At 38.7% G+C, this 24,894-nt stretch overlaps 1 protein-coding gene across 3 annotated transcripts in view; it reads left to right on the top strand.

Moving 5' to 3' along the window:
- The window catches only part of LOC125255407, a 28,981-nt gene extending 8,748 nt beyond the window's left edge, over positions 1–20,233 (top strand). Inside the window, exons 3-17 of one of the 3 annotated variants that reach the window (XM_048170619.1) lie at positions 3,263–3,625; positions 4,469–4,810; positions 5,279–5,629; positions 6,176–6,514; positions 7,660–8,022; positions 12,612–12,908; positions 12,999–13,286; positions 14,261–14,590; positions 16,738–17,073; positions 17,149–17,475; positions 17,855–17,959; positions 18,055–18,080; positions 18,454–19,796; positions 19,893–19,997; positions 20,084–20,233. In XM_048170619.1, coding sequence (XP_048026576.1) covers positions 3,289–3,625; positions 4,469–4,810; positions 5,279–5,629; positions 6,176–6,514; positions 7,660–8,022; positions 12,612–12,908; positions 12,999–13,286; positions 14,261–14,590; positions 16,738–17,073; positions 17,149–17,475; positions 17,855–17,959; positions 18,055–18,080; positions 18,454–18,564 — 3,552 coding nt within the window. In that variant the 5' untranslated portion in view covers positions 3,263–3,288 and the 3' untranslated portion in view covers positions 18,565–19,796; positions 19,893–19,997; positions 20,084–20,233. The remainder of the gene's footprint in view (positions 1–3,262; positions 3,626–4,468; positions 4,811–5,278; positions 5,630–6,175; positions 6,515–7,659; positions 8,023–12,611; positions 12,909–12,998; positions 13,287–14,260; positions 14,591–16,737; positions 17,074–17,148; positions 17,476–17,854; positions 17,960–18,054; positions 18,081–18,453; positions 19,797–19,892; positions 19,998–20,083) is intronic. The other 2 variants (XM_048170620.1, XM_048170621.1) reach the window with 2 other exon arrangements.
- The last annotated feature ends 4,661 nt before the right edge of the window (positions 20,234–24,894 follow it).

The following is a 24,894-nucleotide window of genomic DNA, read 5'->3' as shown; positions in this document are numbered from 1 at the left end:
CCAAGTAGACTCCATCCATGCGCCTTCTTCTCCCGCAAGCTCAACCCGGCGAGGTCAACTATGACATCGGTGACCGCAAACTCCTGGCCGTCAAGCTCGCGTTGGAGGAATGGAGGCATTGGCTGGAGGGAGCCAAACACCCCTTCCAAGTTCTAACCGACCATAAAAACCTGGAGTATCTTAAAGCTGCTAAAAGATTAAACCCCCGACAAGCCCGCTGGGCCATGTTCTTTTCAAGATTCGATTTCACCATCTCCTATCGTCCCGGCTCCAAGAACCTCAAGGCTGACGCCTTATCCCGTCTCCATGCTCCTGATGAGAAGTCTGAAGCTCCTGAAACCGTCCTCCCAGAAACCATCTTTGTGAGTCCCATCCAATGGTCTGAAGAGACTCTGCCCTCCTCCAATGCCTCCTCCAACACTCCGCCGGGTTGCCCTCAAGGTCTCCAGTACATCACCAGAGCACGACGCACTCAACTCATCCACGCAGCTCACTCATCACTTGGCACTGGTCACCTGGGGGTCAATGGAACCCTCTCGCTGCTTAAAGCACGCTTCTGGTGGCCCAACTTGGCCAGGGATGTCAGAAGGTACGTGCAGGGCTGCAGGGAGTGCGCCATCTCGAAGAGCTCTCGTCATCTGCCGGCCGGCAAGCTCCATCCTCTGCCCGTTCCTGAGCGACCATGGTCACACCTGGGAGTTGACTTTGTGACGGATCTCCCACCTTCTGATGGTCATACCTGCATACTCGTGGTAGTGGATAGATTCTCCAAGGCCTGCCGGCTGATCCCTCTCCAAGGTCTACCTACCGCTCTCACTACTGCTGAATTAATGTTCAACCACATCTTCCGCTATTATGGAATCCCCGAGGACATTGTATCTGACAGGGGCCCCCAGTTCATCTCCCGAGTCTGGAAGGCCTTTTTGTCGCTCCTGGGTGTGACCGTCAGCCTATCGTCAGGATACCACCCTCAGACGAACGGGCAGACGGAACGGAAAATCCAAGAGATCGGCCGCTTCCTGCGTACCTTCTGTCACGGCCACCAGGACTCCTGGAACCAGTACCTGGGTTGGGCCGAGTACGCCCAGAACCCTCTCCGTCAACCTTCCACCGGATTAACACCTTTTCAATGCGTACTCGGCTACCAACCCCCATTGTTCCCCTGGGACGGGGAACCCTCCAACGTTCCTGCCATCGACTACTGGTTCCGGGAGAGTGAGAGGGTGTGGGACTCAGCCCACCATCAGTTGCAGAGGGCCCTGCGCAGACGCAGGATGACAGCCGACCTTCGTCGCTCCAACGCTCCCAACTACCAACCTGGGCAGAAGGTCTGGCTGTCGACAAGGGACATCAGACTGCGTCTGCCATGCAAGAAGCTGAGTCCCCGCTTCATTGGCCCGTTCACCATCCTTCAGCAGATCAACCCCGTCACGTATCGTCTTCAGCTTCCTCCTGAATATAAGATTCATCCCACTTTCCACGTGTCTCTACTCAAACCTCACCACCCTTCTCTCTCTCCTTCCACAGAGCCTGACGTGACAGCCGCCGAGCCCCCCCTTCCACTTCTTCTGGAGGATGGGACTGCTTACGAGGTTCGGGAAATTCTGGACTCCCGGCGCCGTGGTGGTCTCCTGGAATACCTCGTTGACTGGGAGGGCTACGGGCCAGAGGAGCGGTCGTGGGTCCCGCGGAACTACATCCTTGATCCCAACCTGCTACAAGCCTTCCACTCCAGCCACCCGGACAGACCTGCCCCATGCCCTCGAGGTCGGCCACCACGACGTCAGGGTCCTCGGCCCTCAGGAGCGGGCCGTGGGAGGGGGGTACTGTCACAGACACGTCAGGCTCCACCTCCCGTCAATACCCACGCACCCAATCACCGGAATTCTAATCATCGCCACCTGCACTTCATCAGCCACTTAATCACCAGCACTATTTAACCCACACTCACACACACACCAGTTGTCCGGTCTCGTTTGTAGTACAGACTCATGTATGCGAACCTCAAGGACTCAACCTGCTACTTACCTGCTACCAGCGATCCCTATTGCTCCGTTGTCTCCAGTTCCCCTCCTGTATTCCTCCTTCCGTGTGTGTGAGTGTTCCTCGTCAGCCATTCTCCATCTCCTCGACTTCTACCTCCATCTGCAATCACAAGGACAGTATCAAACTTCTATCATCTCATTTGAATTCTCCATCTTCCATTTACTCACCTGCTCATTGCTGTTTCTCAAATAAACCACCATACTTGCTTTTACCTTTGCCTCCGTGCCGTATCTGTATCATAACAGTTGGGGTTCGTCTACTGTTTACAATGCCTTCGGAAATGAAACAGGAGCCTTCTTTCCCTCAGAGATTGTATACACTGAAGGACAGTAAAGATCGCTTTGATTTTACTATATAAATTTAAGCCCGATGTTGAAGAACTAGTACATTGGAAGAACTAGTTGATCAACAGGAAGTGTTCATGCAAATGTTTCATGTATGTACAGTGCATTCAGAAAGTATACAGACCCCCCTTCACTTCAATTTTATGTTGCAGCCTGATACTACAAACGTTTAAATTCATTTTTTTCTCATTAATCTACACTCAGTACCCTACAATAACAAAGTGAAAAGTTTAGAAATGCCTGTAAATGTTTTAAAAAGAAAAAACTGAAACATCATATTTACATAAGTATTCAGACCCTTTGCCTCCCATTTCTCTTGATCGTTGCTGAGATGTTTCTACACCTTGATTGGAGTCAAACTGTTGACACAGTTGACAAGCAAATGCACAGTGGCCTCCATAATCCTTGAATGAATGTTCCGAAGTTAAGTAAACTTCATCGGATTTACCGTGCTCAGGGAGTAGGGAGCAATCAGTCAGAACGCAGTTCATGCACGGAGGGCTCTTCTATGAGCTGATGATCTGAATCAGGTGTGTTAAAGTAAGGGTCTAGAGACATGCAAAATATGCAAAGTGGGGGTTGCCAGGACTGGAATTGAGAACCACTGCTGTAGATAACTACATATTAAGTTCAGTATGATTTAAAACATAAAGCGTTTCAACTGACATTTTTATTTTAAGTTTTGTTCTGATGACTGTTTTTCAATGTTTTCAAGATCACCAGGAATGCAAAGGCGATTTGATCCAAAAACAAAACAAAAACAAAAACAAAAAAAAACATGCAAAATGTCTTCATTATAAAATGTGGAAAAATTAGCTTTTCAGACTGTAAATGGAGAAAGAGCATGATAAACACTTTGGTTTGTGTTTCAGGTGTTTCTGCTGCTGAAAGAGATAAAATGAAGAGGAAGGCAGTGAAGGAAGGAGAATCTGTCACTTTAGACACTCGTTTAATAAAAAAAGCAAATGATTTCATTTTATGGTATTTTAATGACGCTCTCATCGCTGAAATCACTGAAGATCAGAGTAAGATCTGTACAGATGTTCAGTGTGATGAAAGATTCAGAGACAGACTGAAGCTGGATCATCCGACGGGATCTCTGACCATCACAAACATCACAAACACGCACTCTGGAGAATATAAACTACTGATCAACAGCCAAAGAATCTGCAGAAAACAGTCTAACAACAGCTTCACCATCACCACCATTAGGAGATTCAGTGTTACTATACATGGTGAGTATATAGTGTAGTCATTGGATGCATTTTTCCTTTAATTTAAATGTTTTAAAGGGATAGTTCACCCAAAAATGAAAATGTGATGTTTATCTGCTTACCCCCAGGGCATCCAAGATGTAGGTGACTTTGTTTCTTCAGTAGAACACAATTGATGATTTTCACTTTCTCTAAAGATTATTCATCTTGCTGTATTATGCATAACATAGACTGCAGTATGTGAACCAGAGTCAAAGATGAAGAGTTTCAGACAGAGTGTTTGGAAAACCTGTTATTAGTGGTGCTTGCCTATAAGAGCGTCACTATTATTATTCATCATACTTATTCTTCTGGACAAAACTTAAGCGCGTAACTTGTTCCACAGCGTTTGTCATAGACCCATATATGAGGAGTCAAATCGACCGGCTCTTTAAAGGGTTAGTACTCGGTACTCGGGTGGTGGTACATAAACAAATCAAATGTGCATTGAATATTGAGTCGCTTTGGATAAAATGAATACAGATGTACATGAAAGTAAGCCTGTATGGGACTAGAAATGAAACCACTATTTTGTGGAAAATAGCACAATTTTTGTAAGTTACAGTAGCATCATGGGTAATATTCATCTGTGTAGTATTCACAGGTTGTATGATGTTCAGTTGTTGATGATAATGAGACTCGTGACTGAATGTGTGAATCAATAATATTCTTCTGCTGTTTGTTTGCATGTGTTACATTATCAATTCAGACATATTTCCCTACACGCAATCTTTATGATCTGTATGAAAACATTTTCACAGCACTTTCCTTTTGTATGTTTTTGATGGTTTATAATGAAATGTTTATTTTTTATTTCTTCTCCAGGTTTTTTACGCTCTCCAAATACAATGTTTGTGCCAGCGGGAAGTTCAGTGACTCTGCACACTGATTTAAAGTTGAACCGACCGGTTCAGATTATAAGAAAAGATTCAAATTTTATATGGTATTTTAATGACATTCGCATCGCACAAATCAATGGAGATCTCCGTTATATCTGTACAGATGTTCAGTGTAATGCAGGCACTGAGAGATTCAGAGACAGACTGAAGCTGGATCATCAGACAGGATCTCTGAACATCACAGGTTTCAGACTAGCAGACTCTGGACTTTATAAACTCATCAGCAACAGCAGAATCACTGAACAGATTGTCATTGTTTATGCACATGGTGAGTTATTATGTTTGAGAGCAAGTCTTGTACATTTAAATAATCTTTAATGTGTTTGTTTAGTGATATTTATTGCAGTGCTTTTTCTCTTTACCTGTTTATCAGTGCATTACCTCTTATTCCTGATCTTTAATCTTTGGAGGAACAAAGAAGTCAGTTTGACATTTCAAAGAGAATGTGCTCCATCCTGGTTGAACTAGTGGTGGTTTGATGCATTTAAAATGTGTGGTTTATATGATGTTCATTAAGTTGTCCATAATCATCCATGATGTATGTTTATCTGATGAGTGAATGTGTTTCATAAATGACACAACTTCATGCATGTGTGTTTGCATGTGTTACATTATGAATCCAGACAGATTTCTCTATCTACAAACTTCATGATATGTAGAAAAACATTTCACAGGATTTTCTTGTTTTATTTTATATATTAGTTGGTTTATAATGACCTGTTTATTTCTTCTCCAGGTTTCTACATTTTTCCATATACAGTGTTTGTGAAGGAGGGAGATTCAGTCACTCTGCACGCTGATGCTGAATTGAACCTACAAGAAAAGATTATAAGAGATGATTCAGATTTTAAATGGCATTTTTATGACACTCGCATCGCTGAAATCAGGAGGTATCCCAAATATATCTGTACAGATGTTCAGTGTGCAGATGGAAATTGGAGATTCAGTAACAGACTGAAGCTGGATCATCAGACTGGATCTCTGACCATCACATATATCAGACCAACAGACTCTGGATTTTATAAAGTACAGTTCAAAGGCAGCGGAAATACAGACATTCAAAAGGGATTCAATGTTGCTGTTCATGGTGAGTCATTATGTTTAAAAGCAAGTCTTGCTTTGCTATTATTTTACTATCTCCTTTTTTATTGTTTTGTCATGTGGAATGCATTCCAAGTTCTTTTTAATATTAACTTTGTTTGGTTGCTATTTGTTGTGCTGACCTTTTCTATAAACAAAGACAGATACATATTAAGTGATTTAAGTACATTCATCACGTCATTCCAACCAGCAGACAGCAATCAGTAATCAACATGTCTACCGGAGGACTACATAAATACGCAGTTGACTCACCTATGTTCCTCGACAGTTTTTCAGCATCCCTCCACAACCGCGTCTCCTCACACTCGCCTGGTTATCTTCCTAACCAGAATACAGGGGGAGTACTATATGTTCGGCCCAATACCGAGCTCGGAGCCCTCTCCTTGGACAGCGCGCAAAATAAGCATATTGTTTGTTTGCATGTGTTACATTATGAATCCAGACACGTTTCTTTCCCTAAAAACATTTTCACAAAACTCTTCTGTTGTATATCTTTGTTTGGCTTATAATTTGCTGTTCATTTCTTCTTCAGGTTTTCTTGGTGTTGATGCTGAAGGAACGACAGTGTCTGTGATGGAGGGAGATTCAGTCACTCTGAACCTTAATGTTCAAGTAGTCCAACAGCACAGATTTGCGTATATGTTTAATGATATTTTCATCACTGAATTCTGTGAAGATCAGCGTAAGATCTTTGCAGGTGTGGATTGTAATGAAGGTACAGAGAGATTCAGAGACAGACTAAAGGTGGACAGTCAGACTGGATCTCTGACCATCACAAACACCAGAACCACAGACTCTGGGCTTTATGTACTACAGATCCTCCTTACAAACCTTGTCATCAGTCAAGAGCCCTTCTCTGTTGCTGTTCATGGTGAGTCATTATGTTTTTAAATCATATCTTGTGTATTTAAATCATTTAAATGCGTTAAATGAGTGTTATATTAAATGTGTTAAATTATGTTTTTGCTGTGACATTCAGAGGTGTTTATTATGCTATTTTAAAGGTTCCTCATTTTGTTTTGGAGTCTCCTACAATAGGTTTACATGCAATGTACTTTTTAAATCACGCACTATCAACACCCGGGTGATGACGGTGTAAGTGACTGGACATTAGAACATACGACACTCGCAGTGAACCAAGTTTACAAAGTGTTTTGTCCACGCTTTTTGATGATCGTTGTTGTAATGATTTGGGAAGCCAGAATGTGTATCCACTGACTGAAACATACATTATCTGAACTCTTTCTGTCTGTTTTCCACATTGCTATTTTCAAGAAACCATATGTTTCGACCCGGCTCAAAGTCACAACATAAAGAGGAAACTTGACAAAATAGGTTTCAATAAAGAAAATATAAATTTAGAAAGAAAAAGATAAAAGGGGCAGGGCTGTAACACCATATTAGCCTATAGATGCGTCATCATTCACAATGAACCGCGGTGCAAGTGCGTGCCGAATCGTAAGTGGAGAACGGTACGGTTGATTTTTTACTAAGAACCGTTGCACCCCTAGTATGTTGGGGTTCGTCTACTGTTTACAATGCCTTCGGAAATGAAACAGGAGCCTTCTTTCCCTCAGAGATTGTATACACTGAAAGACAGTAAAGATTGCTTTGATTTTACTATATAAATTTAAGCCCGATGTTGAAGAACTAGTACATTGGAAGAACTAGTTGATCAACAGGAAGTGTTCATGCAAATGTTTCATGTATGTACAGTGCATTCAGAAAGTATACAGACCCCCCTTCACTTCAATTTTATGTTGCAGCCTGATACTACAAACGTTTAAATTCATTTTTTTCTCATTAATCTACACTCAGTACCCTACAATAACAAAGTGAAAAGTTTAGAAATGGCTGTAAATGTTTTAAAAAGAAATGCAAAGGCGATTTGATCAAAAAAAAAAAAAACAAAAAAAAAAAACATGCAAAATGTCTTCATTATAAAATGTGGAAAAATTAGCTTTTCAGACTGTAAATGGAGAAAGAGCATGATAAACACTTTGGTTTGTGTTTCAGGTGTTTCTGCTGCTGAAAGAGATAAAATGAAGAGGAAGGCAGTGAAGGAAGGAGAATCTGTCACTTTAGACACTCGTTTAATAAAAAAAGCAAATGATTTCATTTTATGGTATTTTAATGACGCTCTCATCGCTGAAATCACTGAAGATCAGAGTAAGATCTGTACAGATGTTCAGTGTGATGAAAGATTCAGAGACAGACTGAAGCTGGATCATCCGACGGGATCTCTGACCATCACAAACATCACAAACACACACTCTGGAGAATATAAACTACTGATCAACAGCCAAAGAATCTGCAGAAAACAGTCTAACAACAGCTTCACCATCACCACCATTAGGAGATTCAGTGCTACTATACATGGTGAGTATATAGTGTAGTCATTGGATGCATTTTTCCTTTAATTTAAATGTATTAAAGGGATAGTTCACCCAAAAATGAAAATGTGATGTTTATCTGCTTACCCTCAGGGCATCCAAGATGTAGGTGACTTTGTTTCTTCAGTAGAACACAAATGACGATTTTTAACTCCAACCGTTGCCGTCTGTCAGCCGTATAATGGGTGTCAATGGTAACACAATTTATAAGAGTCAAAAAATATGCATAAACAAATCCAAATTAAACCCTGCGGCTCGTGACGACACATTGATGTCCTAAGACACGAAATGATCGGTTTGTGTCCCATTATACGGCTGACAGACGGCAACGGTTGGAGTTAAAAATCATCAATTGTGTTCTACTGAAGAAACAAAGTCACCTACATCTTGGATGCCCTGGGGGTAAGCAGATAAACATCACATTTTCATTTTTGGGTGAACTATCCCTTTAATGGAGCAATAATTTTTTGGAGCAGTCACTTTTTATCTTAGTGAGGAGGTGGGGCTGACCCTGTTGCTAGGTATGACAGTCTTTTGCAGACTGTGATTGGTTGGTTCCAGTGGCTCGTTACTCAAAAAAAAGTTATTTGTTACTTGTTACTAGTTACTCTTTTCAAAAGTAATATTATCACTTTACTTATTACTTTCTGGCAACAGTAATTAGTTCCACTACTAGTTCTATTACTTTTCCTTTACGCCCCACAGAAGCTGTAGTTGTGTATCTTCAACATATTTCTGCCTCTTCATTTGAAAATCCACATTGGATGCAGTGAGAAGTTATTTTAAAAACTTAATGGTGACTGATAGTGACTTTTAAGTAAAAGTGTTGTATTAAATCACATTAATTGTCATGTGTAGCTTGATGCTAATGGTAGCTCTAATTTCTCTGTTAACCATATACGTTTATATTTCATGATTTTAATCTTTTAATCTTAAGGTTTCATTTTCCAGAAAGATTTTTAATTATAGTAATATAATTTAATAATCGGGATCAGAGGGATGTGAGTGTCAGGGACACAGACAGAGGCAGGCAGGTAAGTGAAAACAGGTTGTTTATTTATAACAGAGGCACGGACACTGGCAGATGGAGAATGCCTGTGAGTGAATGAACAAGCACTTTGGAACAGTAACTTTGCTGGAGTGTAACATGATGTCTTTGTAGATGAAGAATCCACTGGGAACAGAGAACAGATGATGGAAGATGAATGGAAGAGGATATGGGAATCTCAGGTGAGTAACAGGTAAGGAGTCCAGGTATGTGAGACGTATTGCTTTCCATTGAGGAGACCGAGGTGACTGCATAAATAGGGAGTGCTGATGAGTGTTGATGACTTGCAGGTGCAGGAGTCTGGTGAAGGAGTGCAGGTGAGGAACCAGAGGGATGCTGGGAAATGGAGTGCTGGTGGCTGTGACCATACTCCCCCCTCCCAGTACATAGGGTAGATAGCCGGGAGGGAGGGAATCCTGGAGTAGTGACGGGTGATCCAGGTGATACAGGGTCTCCAGGACGGTACTTCCTGATTGGGGCCATGGTAGGCCAGGCTCTTCGGGACGCCATGGCGGGTCAGGCTCTTCAGGCTCTGTGGCCTCAGCCCAGACCCCAGGCTCGGCCACCAAGGTCGGGGACGGATAGTCCCCCCCTAAAAAAAAAAAAATACTTAGGCGAGACTCTGGGTGTTTGGGCTAGAGAAGACTCTTGAGCTGGAGTGGGCTCAGGGACTGCAGCCGATGTGTGTGTTGCCCAGACACACATAAATGCTAACACCATGATAGGTACTAGGAGCTTGGAGCTGGAGCCATCATAGGACTCGGGACGAGGACGGGTGTCGCCTCTGGACTCGGGACGAGGATGGGAGTCGCCTCTGGACTCGGGACGAAGGAGAGAGTCACCTCTGGACTGTAGTAAGGAATTGGAACCATCACTGGACTGAGGTCAGGGACTGGATCCTGGGTGAGGAAGAGATGCAGAGCCGTGGCAGCAGCCATCTTGACCGAGGGTTCGGGCGTGGTGGCAGCCATCTTGACCGAGGGTTCGGGAATGACGGCAATCTTGCGATGAGGCTCGGAATGGCGGCTATTTTGCAACAAGGCTCAGGAATAGTGGCCATTGTGACGAGACTCGGGAATAGCGCCCATCTTGCAACGAGGCTCTGGACTGGCAGCTATCTTGTGTCCAGGTACCTGAGACGTAGTGCTTTCCATTGACGAGACTAGACCACTGGTGAGGAAGGTGACTGCATAAATACGGAGTGCTGATGAGTGTTGATGACTTGCAGGTGCATGGGATTGGTGAATGAGTGCAGGTGAGGAACCACAGGGATGCTGGGAAATGGAGTGCTGGTGGCTGTGACCGTACTCCCCCCTCCCAGTACATAGGGTAGATAGCCGGGAGGGAGGGCATCCTGGAGTAGTGACGGGTGATCCAGGTGATACAGGGTCTCCAGGACGGTACTGCCTGATTGGGGCCATGGTAGGCCAGGCTCTTCGGGACGCCATGGCGGGTCAGGCTCTTCAGGCTCTGTGGCCTCAGCCCAGAGCCCATGCTCGGCCACCAAGGTCGGGGATGGATAGTCCCCCCCCTAAAAAAAAATACTTAGGCGAGACTCTGGGTGTTTGGGATAGAAGACTCTTGAGCTGGAGTGGGCTCAGGGACTGCAGCCGATGTGTGTGTGTTGCCCAGACACACATAAATGCTAACACCATGATAGGTACTAGGAGCTTGGAGCTGGAGCCGTCATAGGACTCAGGACGAGGACAGGAGTCGCCTCTGGACTCGGGACGAAGGAGAGAGTCACCTCTGGACTCTAGTAAGGAATTGGAACCATCACTAGACTGAGGTCGGGGACTGGATCCTGGGTGAGGAAGAGATGCAGAGCCGTGGCAGCAGCCATCTTGACCAAGGGTTCAGGTGTGATGGCGGCCATCTTGACCGAGGGTTCGGGAATGACGGAAATCTTGCGATGAGGCTCGGAATGGCGGCCGTCCTGCGATGAGGCTCTGGAATGGCGGCTATTTTGCGACAAGGCTCAGGAATGGTGGCCATTGTGACGAGGCTCGGGAATAGCGCCCATTTTGCGACGAGGCTCTGGACTGGCAGCCATCTTGTGTCCAGGTACATGAGACGTAGTGCTTTCCATTGACGAGACCAGACCACTGGTGAGGAAGGTGACTGCATAAATACGGAGTTATGATGAGTGTTGATGACTTGCAGGTGCAGGAGATTGGTGAATGAGTGCAGGTGAGGAACCACAGGGATGCTGGGAAATGGAGTGCAAGTGCTGGTGGCTGTGACAGTGGGTGGGCAAGCCATGTAATGCCACAACTTACATAATTTGCACAACAGTGTTTAGATCTTCTCTCCTGACAAAATCACTGTAATGGCAATATTTCCATCCACTGAATCTAGTACATTACAATCTAGTCATTATTGGATTGTTGGATTTCAAATCAGTAGGCATTGAGCCTGATTGAGGCATCAAATGAGCTGTTTTAAGGATAGAAACTGTAATATTATTACTGAAATCTTGTTAGTAATTAGTTACACTGCTAGTTACTGCAAAAAGAAACATTACACTGTAACTAGTTACTAATAACTACACCAAGTATAGTACTATAGTAGTGGCCAAAAGTGATGTGCAAAGTTTTTTTTTTTTTTTTTTTTTTTTTTTATTTCTTAATGACCCTGATTAAACCATCAAAGTATAAGGGAAATTTTGTGTTTTATTTAAATGTTTTAAAATAGAAAGGGAGAACAAAAGCTAAGCTTATTTATCTGACACAATTTTGTCAAAAAAGGCAAACTACAGCTATAAGCTTTTAGAAAAACAAAAAAGCTCAGAAAAAGCACACATTGACTACAACATCATCAGGTTTCAATATTTCATTTGTTCTCTTGTTTTTGCATATGTTTATAATTTCTTCGTATGACAGCCTGGCCAAACATAATGTCTGCACAGTGTCATGGTACCATTGCATTATCACGGATAAAACAAATGACTCCAAGCACAGCTATCCAATATGCTTACATCTTTAAAACATTGTTAAAAAATATGTGAACTAAGGATGAAGATATCAACTTTTCTTAGGACATCACTTTTGGCCACTACTAACTGACTTTCCAAATGACCGGGAAACCATGCAGCAAAAGCAAGCCACTGGAGTTGCTGAAGCTGTTGATGTTCACATCATTGCTCCAACTGTAAATAAGGAGTTATATATCAATTAAAAAAGATTTCACGCCATCAATACTAATTTGTGTTAATTTTTCACAATGCAAAGCAATTTTTTTTTTTGAGCTCTATTTATTTGTTTTCATTGTTTTCACGATTTCACTGTTGATTCTTTGGTAAACCAATCACATTTCACCGTAGGCTTTGCAAACAGACTTTTTCGATATGGACCACTCACATTTTCTTCAGGAAATTGACATTCTGTTATTTTTTTATTTCTGTTTGGTGATGCTAATATCACAGAGGCAACACATTTCAACTTTAAATTCAATTTCTTATATGTTCAATTACAGTAATTCTCTTGATGTATCAAACTGTTATAACTTTTTTTTTCTTTTTTTTTCAGATGTCTGCAATATAAGCTGTAAGGAAGTGACTGGAGATGTGGGGAAAGAAGTAACTCTCACCTGCAGCGTCTCTCAGAAGCGCCCTGAATGCTGCATTATAATGTATAAGTTTCAATACCCTGAAAAATATAATAACTCAGCAATCTGTAAACAAGAGTTTCCTCTGGACTCCTGTGAACAGAGAAACAGCTTCACATGCAGATACACTCCAACTACAGAAATGACTGGACAATTCAGATTCTTTGTGCAAACAAAGTTTGGAGCAAGAAAAACACAATTCACTGTGAATATAACAGGTACAGTATATAATACTGTTGTTTATAATAATTCAAAATGTTTGCAAGTGTACTTTTTTCAGTCTACAGTGGTTTAAAATCTGTTCACAGAGCCCATTAAACCTGAAATTGTTGCTGAAGAAACTGCTACTAAAGAATCTGTTACTGTTACTGAAGAAACTGTTACTAAAGAATCTGTTACTGTTACTGAAGAAACTGTTACTAAAGAAACTGCCACTAAAGAAACTGTTGCTGAAGAAACTGCTACTAAAGAATCTGTTACTGTTACTGAAGAAACTGTTACTAAAGAAACTGTTGCTGAACAAACTGCTACTAAAGAAACTGCTACTAAAGAAGCTGTTGCTGAAGAAACTGTTACTGAAGCTCTTCCCAAGGAAGGTATGATATACTTTATTATAGTTATTGAATACAAATTGGTTACTAACAGAATACAAGAAGCTGTTATATAGCTGTTATATAGATTACATGATCCCTAAAGACTTTTTTCTCATGTTTATCCTTCTCATCATAATCCATTCTCTGTTATAATTTGATACGCGAAGTGAAAATGACAATAATTTAAAGTATTGATATTATCTTTGTACCACAAATATTACACAAATTTCCCAAAACCAAATTAATGAAACACCACGTTACAGGCTACTATACTTTTTTCTAGAATAAGGAATACAGAATGTACTTGGTTCCCAAAACAACACAATTTTTTTTTAATAAAGAAATGAAACTACATCATTCAAAGACATTTATATAGCCTGTGTCACAATTTCTCTTTGAATAAACAAAGAAAATTAGTGGGGGTTTTTTTGTTTTTCTTTTTTTGCTCGACATTATTTATTTGCTTCAAATGAAAAAAATTAACGACGAACAAGTAGAACGAGTGCTAATGTCAAGTGACATGTTAAAACTATCTAAAAGTAACATGGCATCATACCACCAGTAGACTTTGCCATATCTTAAATCAGTACATAAAATGTACCTTGAATACAATGCGAGTCACTTGATAAAAACTTCTGTCAAATGAATACAGATGTACACGAGAGTAAGCGTGTATGGGAGAATCATACAGTAGGACTAGAAATAAAAACACTGTTGCAAAACATAATATTCATGTAGTATTCACAGGTTGTATGATGTTCAGTTGTTGAAGATAATTCATGAGACTCTTGTATGTTTGTCTGATGACTGAATGTGTGAATCAATGATATTCTGCTGTTTGTTTGCATGTGTTACATTATCAATCCAGACATATTTCTCTACAGACAATCTTTATGATCTGTAGATAAAATGTTCACTACACTTTCCTGTTGTGTGTTTTTGTTTGGCTTGTAATTCACTGTTCATTTTTTCTTCAGGTGTTGGTTTAGATGGAAAGTCACCCTTTGTAACGGAGGGAGATTCAGTCATTATTCACACTGGTGTTGAAACAAACCAACAGGAAGTTATTACATGGATTTTCAGTGATACTCGTATAGCTGAAATCACTGGAGATCTCAGTAGGATCTGTACAGATGTTCAGTGTAATGAAGGCACTGAGAGATTCAGAGGCAGACTGAAGCTGGATCATCAGACTGGATCTCTGAACATCACAAACATCACAGACACAGACTCTGGACTTTATCAACTAGAGATCACCAGCAAAGAAGGAATAATCAGTAAAAAGTACTTCAGTTTTTCTTCATATGGTGAGTCATTGTTGTAAATCACATCATGTGTTAAAAACACAAAATTATGTTTTATAAATGTAAACCATATCCACAGTCTTTATTGAATGAAGGTTATAAACTGTACAAATTTCTTCTGTTATTCCAAAACATTGTTTACAATTTAGAGTAACATCTTTAGTAGGGCTGGACGATTATGGCCTAAAATCAAAACCTCGGTTAATTGAACATTTGACCTCGATTACAATTAATGAACGATTATTTTGTTTCTGGGTTTGTTTGTTTTTTTTTTGCCCTCATAGTTCACTGACAAGGTTTGTACTGTAAATATGATTGACTATTAGAGGTGGGATATTTTTTCCTATTGAAAGAGCGATCTGACATCATAGCTCACTATCAGCAGTTATTTTATCTATGTTCGTAACATTTCTTACAGATTTCTGCTTGTAAATTAGATAAAGATAAATTAGCACGTACTGTACCAGTGTGTGATTTTGTGTGTGAATTAGTCATGTCTCTCTATTAATTGTGAAGCTGTGAGTTGTAAATAGTTACTTCAAAAGAAGAAAGTTATTAGTTTCTAAGCTATTTTAGTGATAAATCACAGGACAGCGCTGACAAGTAGTTTCTGCATTCCTCTCTGTGCACGCGAAATGGAATGGATCAAACCATAGATATTAGCCTACCTGATGAGTTCAAGTAAATCTGCTGGAAATCCGCGCTCATTCACGGATATGCATTTATTTCATGAACGGAGAAGACACGGGCCTGCAGGATTTCATCTGAATGTTTTTTTTTTTTTTAAATCTGGAAACTCCAAAAAGCGACGAAAACATCCATTTAGTGCATGTTCACAGAGGAAAACGGCTGCTTGTTCTCTTAATACTTTGAAATCACCTCAGGTGATTCAGTGAGAGAGCAGTCCAAACAAATGCAAGTGGATTCAGACCGTTTTGCAAAGTCGTTTTACCAATTCATAATTTAAAGGTGCTAAAGAGGATGTTTTGTTTTATACATTTTTGCAATATTACTTGAAACTGTCTTTACTAACTGATAAAAGACTATTTATTAGGTGCACTGAAAGTAATAATATTAATATACAATCGTATACATCATCGCGTAAACGATTGGCCCTCTGACTTGTCAATCACTGCCGTGACGTTCCTTGTGAGAGACGAGCGCGGCTGCGCACTCCAGTAACTTTCCACACTCCACAGGCGCCGCATGCAATGTTTTTGTCAGGAGACAGGAATAACAACTGCAGATTATGAGTTATATGCGGTGAGTCCGACATAATGAATCCAAAAAACACGACACAGCGAATGCCGGTGGTAAACACTCGTGTTCCAATACTTTGTGTTCTAGTTTTGGGAGGCGTTCCTTTGCAATGAGCTGTGAAGGAGGGGGGTTGTTCTTACGCATGCGCTCATTTCAAAAACTCAGTAACAGTCTTTGGATTCTCAGTCGACGAAAAGATCCTCTCTATCACCTTCAAAACACAATTTAAGCGTCAGAAAATATGAGCAGTTCAGTTGCACAGCTGTTAAACTGAATATACTAAGCGAAGCAAGCTTTTTTTCTTAAATATCCACAACACAAACAACAAATTGCTCGTCAGTATAGCAACAGTAGACTCTCCGAGCTGGCATGAGCGAGTGGAGGCGGGGCTAATTTGCATATTCATTGATCCGTGTATATTAAATGAGGCAAAGTTGTAGAGTTACATTCAAGCTATTTTAAGGCATGAAGAATTTTTTTTCACTTTTTTTAAAAATATGTCATTTTGGTGATCAAAGATGAGTTTTAAGGGATAAAATAATTGACTACAGGGGGACTTTAACAACTAGTTCAGTTCGGTTCTGTACACTCATAGAATTTCTGTAAATGCGGTTGTCACTACCTGTATTTTCCGGGAGTTAATTCGGTTGTAGAATGCGGTTGTCACTCCCGTATTTTACTAAACTGTGTGTGTACAGAACGCGATAAAGCACTGAACTGACAACCGAATTTAGCTGCAGTGTGTACATGGAATATGATATTTGTTTGCATGTGTTACATGAATCCAGACATATTTTATTCTCTTTATGATCTGTAGAAAAACATTTTCACAGCATTTTCCTAATGTATAATTTTGTTTGGCTTTAATTAACTGTTAATTTCTTCTTCAGGATTTCTTGGCATTGGTTCAGATGGAAAGTCAGCCTTTGTAATGGAGGGAGATTCAGTCATTATTCACACTGGTGTTAAAACAAACCAACAGGAAGTTATTAAATGGATTTTCAGTGAAACTATTATTGCTGTAATCACTGGAGATCTCAGTAAGATCTGTACAGATGTTGAGTGTAATGAAGGTACTGAGAGATTCAGAGGCAGACTGAAGCTGGATCATCAGACTGGATCTCTGAACATCACAAACATCACAGACACGGACTCTGGACTTTATCAACTAGAGATCATCAACAGCAACAGAAACAGTAAAGAGATCTTCAGTGTTTCTGTTCATAGTGAGTCATTATATATATAATCTTCTTCTCTCTTGTTGTTTTCATCCTCCAGTCATATCTTGGTTTGTGTTTCAGATGTTCCTGCTGCTGAACAAGATAAAATAAAGAGAAAGTCCATGAAGGAGGGAGAATCCATAACTTTAAACTCTAATGTAACAAATCCAAATAATTCGATGGTGTGGTATTTTAATGACACTCTCATCACTGAAATCACTGGAGAGCCGAGTAAGATCTGTACAGATGTTAGGTGTGATGAGAGATTCAGAGACAGACTGAAGCTGGATCATCAGACGGGATCTCTGACCATCACAAACACCAGAACCACAGAATCTGGAGAATATAAACTGAAGATCAGCAGCCGCAGAATGAGCATTATCAGGAGCTTCAGTGTTTCTGTCACTAGTGAGTATCGTTTAGTCATTCAGTGTTTCATCCATTGAGCAGGTTTAGAAAAGCTGTCAAGTGTTTTCATCGTGGCCTGTTTGAAAAACAGAGTTTTAACTCAATATATAATATTAGTATTGTGATTATCTTTGTCACCTCATGTGCATATCAAATGTGCTTTTAACAAATCTATTATTAACATGAAAAAATGCAATAAATTAATTGTCGAGTTGACATTCGAGCTACTTTAAAACCCACAAGATGGCATTGTCTATCAGTTTATATCAAAAAATATTAATATCATAAAACTGATAACAAAAGTAGAAAGCTGTAAATATCAAAGATTTTGGTAAATATTGGATTGCTAATTACAGTAATAATGACTGTCTGTCTTCAGCTGTTGTTCCTACAGGAATATACACTGCTGTTGTTCCTGTTCTGCTGCTCAATGTTGCAGTTGCTGTTTTGATTTACTCTTGCTGGCACCAGATAAGAAGGAAGTGTAAGTGTTACAGCTGATGAAATTTGACTTTAAAAAATAAAAAGTGAGATTTTTTTATTTGTGATGTTAACCAGAGTTATTTGTTGTTCAAACAGACAACAGGTGGCAGGGCAATGATCAGGTGAGATTCTGTCAAATTAAAATAAAATATACTTTGTCTAAAAAAAAGAAAAAAAAAAGAAAGAATGGTTAGAGAGTCAGGCTTGTAACCTGAAGGTCGTAGGTTTGAGTCTCAGCAGGAATTGTTGGTGGGGAGAGTGAATGACCAGCGCTCTCTTCCACCTTCAGTGCTCATGACTGAAGTGCCCTTGAGCAAGGCACCTGACCCTTGATCGCTCCCTGGACAAGTATATGAATTATATTTATATATTATCAATTATATTCATATAATTGGTCTCTATACACTATATTGCCAAAAGTTTTCGGACACCTGCTTTTACGACATCAGTCCTGTTCATTTCTCTAATCTTCTGTGAATCTGTGTTTTCTTACAGGTGAATGTTGTTGAAGACTCGTCCCCTGATCAGAAAGACACTCTGTTGATGACTTCTGCCAATCAGATGTCCCAGACTGAGACTGAGGCTGTCAGTGAGACACCACAGTAACATTATTCATTATTTTGATCATTTTGTTGATGGGTCAGTAAAGAGAAGATAGGATTTATAATTTAAATCAGCATTAAAGAAATAAAGAAACATTGTGAGCAACAGAACAAAGAGAGCTTAAAGTGTTCAGACAGAAACAGTGAGTAATTATCCAGTTTTCTGTTCAGTATTTTTGTTTCTATCATTCATAATAGCAGCCATGTCCAGCAAAATGTTTTGTCCATTTCTGTTTTCATATTTATATTCTTTAATAATGGACTCTGACCATGAATACTGTCTGTACCACCAATACTGGTAATGTTACATCATCTACGATTAGCATCTTGAGCAACACTAGAGATTTCCTACCACCCAGTGCACTAAAAAAACACTATTTCAATACACTTCTATAGTGTACTTAAAGTGCTCTATTTTCATGCACTAATTTTGAATTATTTTGAATTCACACCATGAATATGAACTAAAATGTGCTTTTAACATACTATCTCTGTATTTAAAAATGTATTTAGTTAAAAGCACATTTTAGTTCAAATTCATGGTGTCTCAAAATAGCACAGTTGAGTACACTTAGATGTTCTTAAGATTATCTGAAAGAAGAATTTTTAGCATATTAAGTACAAAATTAATGCACAAAAATAGCACTTGAAGTACATTATTGAAGTGTACTTCTTTCACCTGGGACTCTAAACTAGTACTTTCAGCAAGAATTATTTTATTTATGTTTAAGTTGATAAAGCACTTTGTATTTGTTTTTTGGGGTGTCATAGCTTTGTGCTTAAAGGTTTGAATCACGCAAGTGTTGATCCATGAAAACTCACTATTGTGTCTTTGGTTAAACTTTTAATCTCAGGAACTGATCTTGTAATAACTGCACTGAAAGGACACTGTGGAGAAAAACAGTGACAAAAGATATACCAGATATATGTTGTTGTAATATATTGTTATATATTATGGTGCATAATTGTTACTGGCTGCTGCATAACCATCTGAATGTTGTTTTAATCACATTTTACAGATATGTATAAACAAACATGCATTTTGTATTATAAACTACAGACATTTTATTTTCCTTCATTGTGGAAATGTGATAATTGATTGTTTGTTTTAACAAATGTGTTGTAAATTGTAACAATGTGCCTATTAAGAAACATTTGAGATGCTGATCAGTTTTTTACTGCCAAGTTTGTGCATTTCATGTGAGGATGAAGATGTGGACCTGTGGAGCATTAAAGGTAACATTCAGTCTCTTTTAGTTCTATTCTATGAAACATGTTCAGCTGTGCTGTGATTTTCATAATTATTGTGTCTTTCATGTGTTTGTATTCTAGAATATCATCACTGTGTGATGGAAGTAATTGCCTTCACTTGAATACACAGTCAATCCTCAGTTTCTCCTGAGGAGCTGCAGAGAGGAGTTTACTGGAACAGGGAAAGTATGTTTGACCCCAGTTTGAAACATCATCTTTTTTTTTGCCAGAACAATGGAAATCGACTTCTAATTGTGCATATCTCTTTTCAGGTGTTTGACTTCTCTGTTCAAAGTGCTTATCATCTGCAGATCTCTCTGAACTGTGGGGTTCCTGGTGCCTGTTTTCGTAAATGTCTTCAGAAAAGTCATTTCAGTGTGTCAGCTTGAGTAATAAAAGCCTGAACCGTAAACTCAGTAGAAGACCAAGACTACATGCTTTATGTATAAATTTTAGAACATTTATATTTCTATTTTCTTTAACTCTTTAACTCTTCTTTGAATCAGCCAAGACAAACTTTAAAGTGTAGTCCAAAAAAACAGTTTTCGGGAAAATGTAAAGGAACTTGAAAGAACTTTGTATGTTCATGTGATTAAATGTCGTTAAAGCAGATCTGATTCACACATAATGATTGAAAGCTCTTATTATAATTATTCTGTTTTCAAAAACTTAGTTTTATGATGTTAGGCAAACTTTAGGCAGTATGTTAATAAAAATAGTATTTTATTCCCCACCTCTCAACCTGCTATATCCGTACTTTCTTAACTGTGTTCTACTTTTTTTCCTTTTTGATTGCCCAATCATCCATAAACACTAATCTTCCCTATACCTACTGCTATATTTACAAATATGTCATTTTCATACTGAAAAATATTTGGACTTATGACTCTACCCTGAGGTGTATTGTTCTCTATAACGTTCACTTGATAAGTCTGCTCGTATGTTCTTCCTTTCAGGAAATATTTTATCCAATTGAAAAGTCTTCCTATAATTCTCATATGCAACTTGATCATTAAAGGATTAGTTCAAATAAGCTTTCAAATAAAATTTTCCTGATAATTTACTCACCCCCATGTCATCCATGATGTTCATGTCCTTCTTTCTTCAGTCGAAAAGAAATTAAGGTTTTTGATGAAAACATTCCAGGATTTTTCTCCTTATAGTGGACTTCAGTGGCCTCCAGATGGTTGAAGGTCAAAATTAGTTTCAGTGCAGCTTCAAAGAGCTTTAAACGATACCAGACGAGGAATAAGGGTCTTATTTAGCAAAACGATCAGTCATTTTAGAAAAAAATGTAAATGTATATAAACAAACGATCACCTTCCAAGTGGTTCCGCCAAAACTGCACTTTCGTATTCTTCAAAAAGCTTACGCTGTATGTCTCACGCCTTCCCTATTCTACTTACGGAACGAACGCAGCGCCAGTTCCATTATTTCCGTAAGAAGAATAGGGAATGCAACAGATGGAGGACTCTGTGGAGATGCAGACTGAATCTGCAAAAGAAAAAAGATCTCGACTCTTATTCTTGTAACGTGGCTGAAGGAGGTACCTGTAACATCAATCCCAATACAGTCCCTGAGAGAAATTTTAAGGGTCTGGTTCTTAGCTACAAAATCGTTTGGGCAGAATGGTGATATTGCATGTTAAAGGATTAGTTCACTCTGAAATGGAAATCACCCCAAGCTTTACTCACCCTCAACTTATCCTAGGTGTATTTGACCTTCTTCTTTCTGATGAACACAATCAGAGTTATATTAATAAATATCCTGACTCGTCCAAGCTTTATAATGACAGTGAATGGGACCAACAGCGAGTATGAATCTGATGGAAGTTCATCCTTTTAAAGCAAAATGTCTTCAGGGGTTAATAAAGGCCTTCTAAAGTAATACGGTGCTCTTGTGTAAGAAAAATATCTAAATTTAACAAGTTATAAAGTAAAATATCTAGCTTACGCCAGACCGCCTTCCGTATTCAATTTGCGAAGAAAGCATAGCTGAAGTTGTGTATGATCATGGTTTCCAAATGAATGTATGATTGTTTTTTAGAGATTGCACAGAGATCAATTTCACATGTATGTGTCAGGAAATCAGTTTTATCAGATTGTCAGCAGAAGAATCATATTGTGATGGAGAATCTCACTGTCTGCAGTCTGATATTGTGTTTATGATTTAAATGATTTATGTTTAATGCATCTTTTCAGAAAAAATTCAGCCAGAATGTATCATGTATCAAGAACATCTCAACAAGACACAGCAGAAGATGATCTGACTTTTAAAGGATGTCTTCATTTTGATAAGTCATATTGCTCATATATTAAAATGATTTTTACTGTTAGTTTTCTGTACATGCACTTAGTGTGAGTACTGTGGTATTGTGCCTTATTGTTTTAAAAAGCAAAGAAATGAATAAAGACTTGTGATGCTCTAAAGATGAATGTCTGAACATGGTGATGGGTGAGACCCTGGTGGAGCTGCTGACATTAGAGACCCCGGAATGCCTCTGCCAGCGGGACATCATCTGGGATGAGTGCATATTTCCACTGTCCGCCACATTGTCTACCAACAGGTTTGTTGCTCAATCGACGGCTGAGATGTCACTGAGATATTTTCGGAAAATTAACTCACATACTCAAATCAAACCATAAAATATTTCAACATGCAAAACAGTTCCATGGTCCATTCAGATTTTGTCTTGGGCATTTGTCTTGCCTGTTACAAATAGTCGTGGTCAGCAGGGATATTTTAAGATAGGTCAGTACAAGTTTCTTTTAGTTAAAACAATGGACTATATTTACGGTTACTTCCTGGTTGTTGTTAAGCCAGCTCAGGCATTTCCGGTGAACTGTTCATTCTGTACTCACTGTACATCGACACAAAACCATCAATGGTTGACTTTTTAATGTTGTATTCATATTTTAATGCAGTTATCATTTACCTAGTTTGTCAATAAAGCAGTTTTATAGATTGCAATAAAAACTATTGGGACCGTTTAAAAACGCTGTGTCTGTAATTAGAAAAATTGTTATTTTTAATGTGATGACCACAAACATTAGGCCTATTTGTTCATCCTTCTGAGATTGTCCCCACTGTAAAACCAAGCTTAAAAATGTAGGAAATTCAACATTTGATAGAAAACACTTATTTAAAAATAAAAAAGACAATAATTACCACTTTAACCAGCAGGTGGCGGCAAAGTAGCATTTATTTGTGCATATATCAGCCATTTCCTCTAATCGATTTTCACTTCGTTTTTGACTAAATATTAAACATCATAAAATAACTAGGTTTAAAAATACATTTTGTCAATTTGAAGTATGAAATACTCAAAAAAACAATAACTTTTCTTGTGAATGAATGACACACTTTCCCTTTAAAATCACAACAGCTGTCAGTCAGTGCAGCGCAAGATCAATGATTTCAGCACAGAAGATGAATGAAGGTCTTACAGGGGTGGAACAACATGAGGGTGAGTAATTAATGATAGAAATTTTATTTTTGGGTGAACTAACCCTTTAAGCAAATAAGATCACAATATGTCAGACACTATGGCATAAAAACAATTGTTTTGCTGTAGGACAGAAAATGATATTGTCATGTATTTTATCAGATTTATTACAAGCACTATCCCATATTTATTTTATTTTGAAATTATTAATTTTTTAAAAAGGGAAAACCACCATATGTTCCTCCAAGTCTGTGTTGTGTGTTTGTGTGTGTGTGTGTATAACTCAGACATCAGTCCTGTTCATTTCTCTAATCTTCCATCAATCTGTGTTTTGTTACAGGTAAATGCTGTCGAAGACTCGTCCCCTGATCAGAATGACACTGATTACTCCTGCCAATCAGACGTTCCAGACTGAGACTCAGAACATAATTTAATTTGATAATTTGATAAATTTGTTGATTGGTCAGTAAAGAGAACATAGGGTTTATTATTTAAATCAGCATTAAAGAAAAAATACATTGTGAGCAATAGAACAAAGAGATCTGATCTTGTAATAACTGCACTGAAACGACACTGTGGAGAAAAACAGCAATTATGTACCATAATATTAATATTATATTATAAGAACATATAATGTTAATGGTACATAATTGTTATTGGCTGCTGCATAACCATCTGATGGCTGTTTTAATCACATGTCACAGATTTATATAAACAAACATGCATTTTCGATTATAAACTTATAAACAGATTTTTTTTTATTTTCCTTCATTGTTGAAATGTGTTAATTGCTTTTTTGTTTGTTTTAACAAATATATTTTAAATTGTACCATTGTGCCTATTAAGACACATTTGAGATGCTGATCAGTATTCAGCTTACAATGAAAGCATAACTAACGTCACTTTATAAAGGCCTTTATCAGGCCTTTATTTATTTTCTTCAGCTTCAAACTCGTTTGTTCTGTTCACTACCATTATAAAGCTTAGATGCATCAGGCTATTTATTAATATAACTCCAATTGTGTTCATCAGAAAGAATAAAGTCATATACACCTAGGATGGACTGAGGGTGAGTAAAACTTGGGCTAATTTTCATTTTAAAATGAACTAATCCTTTAACATTAATAAAATTCATTACAATCTTGTGAATTAATATGCCACCAATAATGTCATTTAGCACTGCATTATTCATATACTTTATTGTTATGGAAATACCCCAAGATGGCTTGAAAAACATAATATATTGTCACAATTGTTTGTTCACATTTCTTCAGTCAAAACGTTTCTGCTTTTTATTCAGCTACAACGATATCTGGATGCCTTTGTCCATATAAGGAATTTCCTGCAACGTCATAAATTATTACTTCTATGAGTCCATTTTGGACTTTCTGTGAGAGAGCACCCTCTGGCTTCCAGTATGAATGAAACACATTGCCTTGGATAAGAATAAAACCCCATGTCATTGACTATCATACCTCTTTGAATTTAAATCTAGATTTATTCACACTGGCCCATGAAAACCTCTAGTGAACTAAAAAAATGCAAGGAATGAATTTACGTTTTATTACAGTTTTTCGTGATTGCTTAAACACATTTCTTGAATATCATATTCTCAAAACGGTAAACGCAAATCCATAA

Source organism: Megalobrama amblycephala, linkage group LG20 (genome assembly GCF_018812025.1).
Source record: "Megalobrama amblycephala isolate DHTTF-2021 linkage group LG20, ASM1881202v1, whole genome shotgun sequence".
Lineage (NCBI taxonomy): Eukaryota > Metazoa > Chordata > Actinopteri > Cypriniformes > Xenocyprididae > Megalobrama > Megalobrama amblycephala.
Note: the sequence above shows the minus strand (reverse complement) of the source record. Positions and strands in the feature narration are given on the sequence as shown.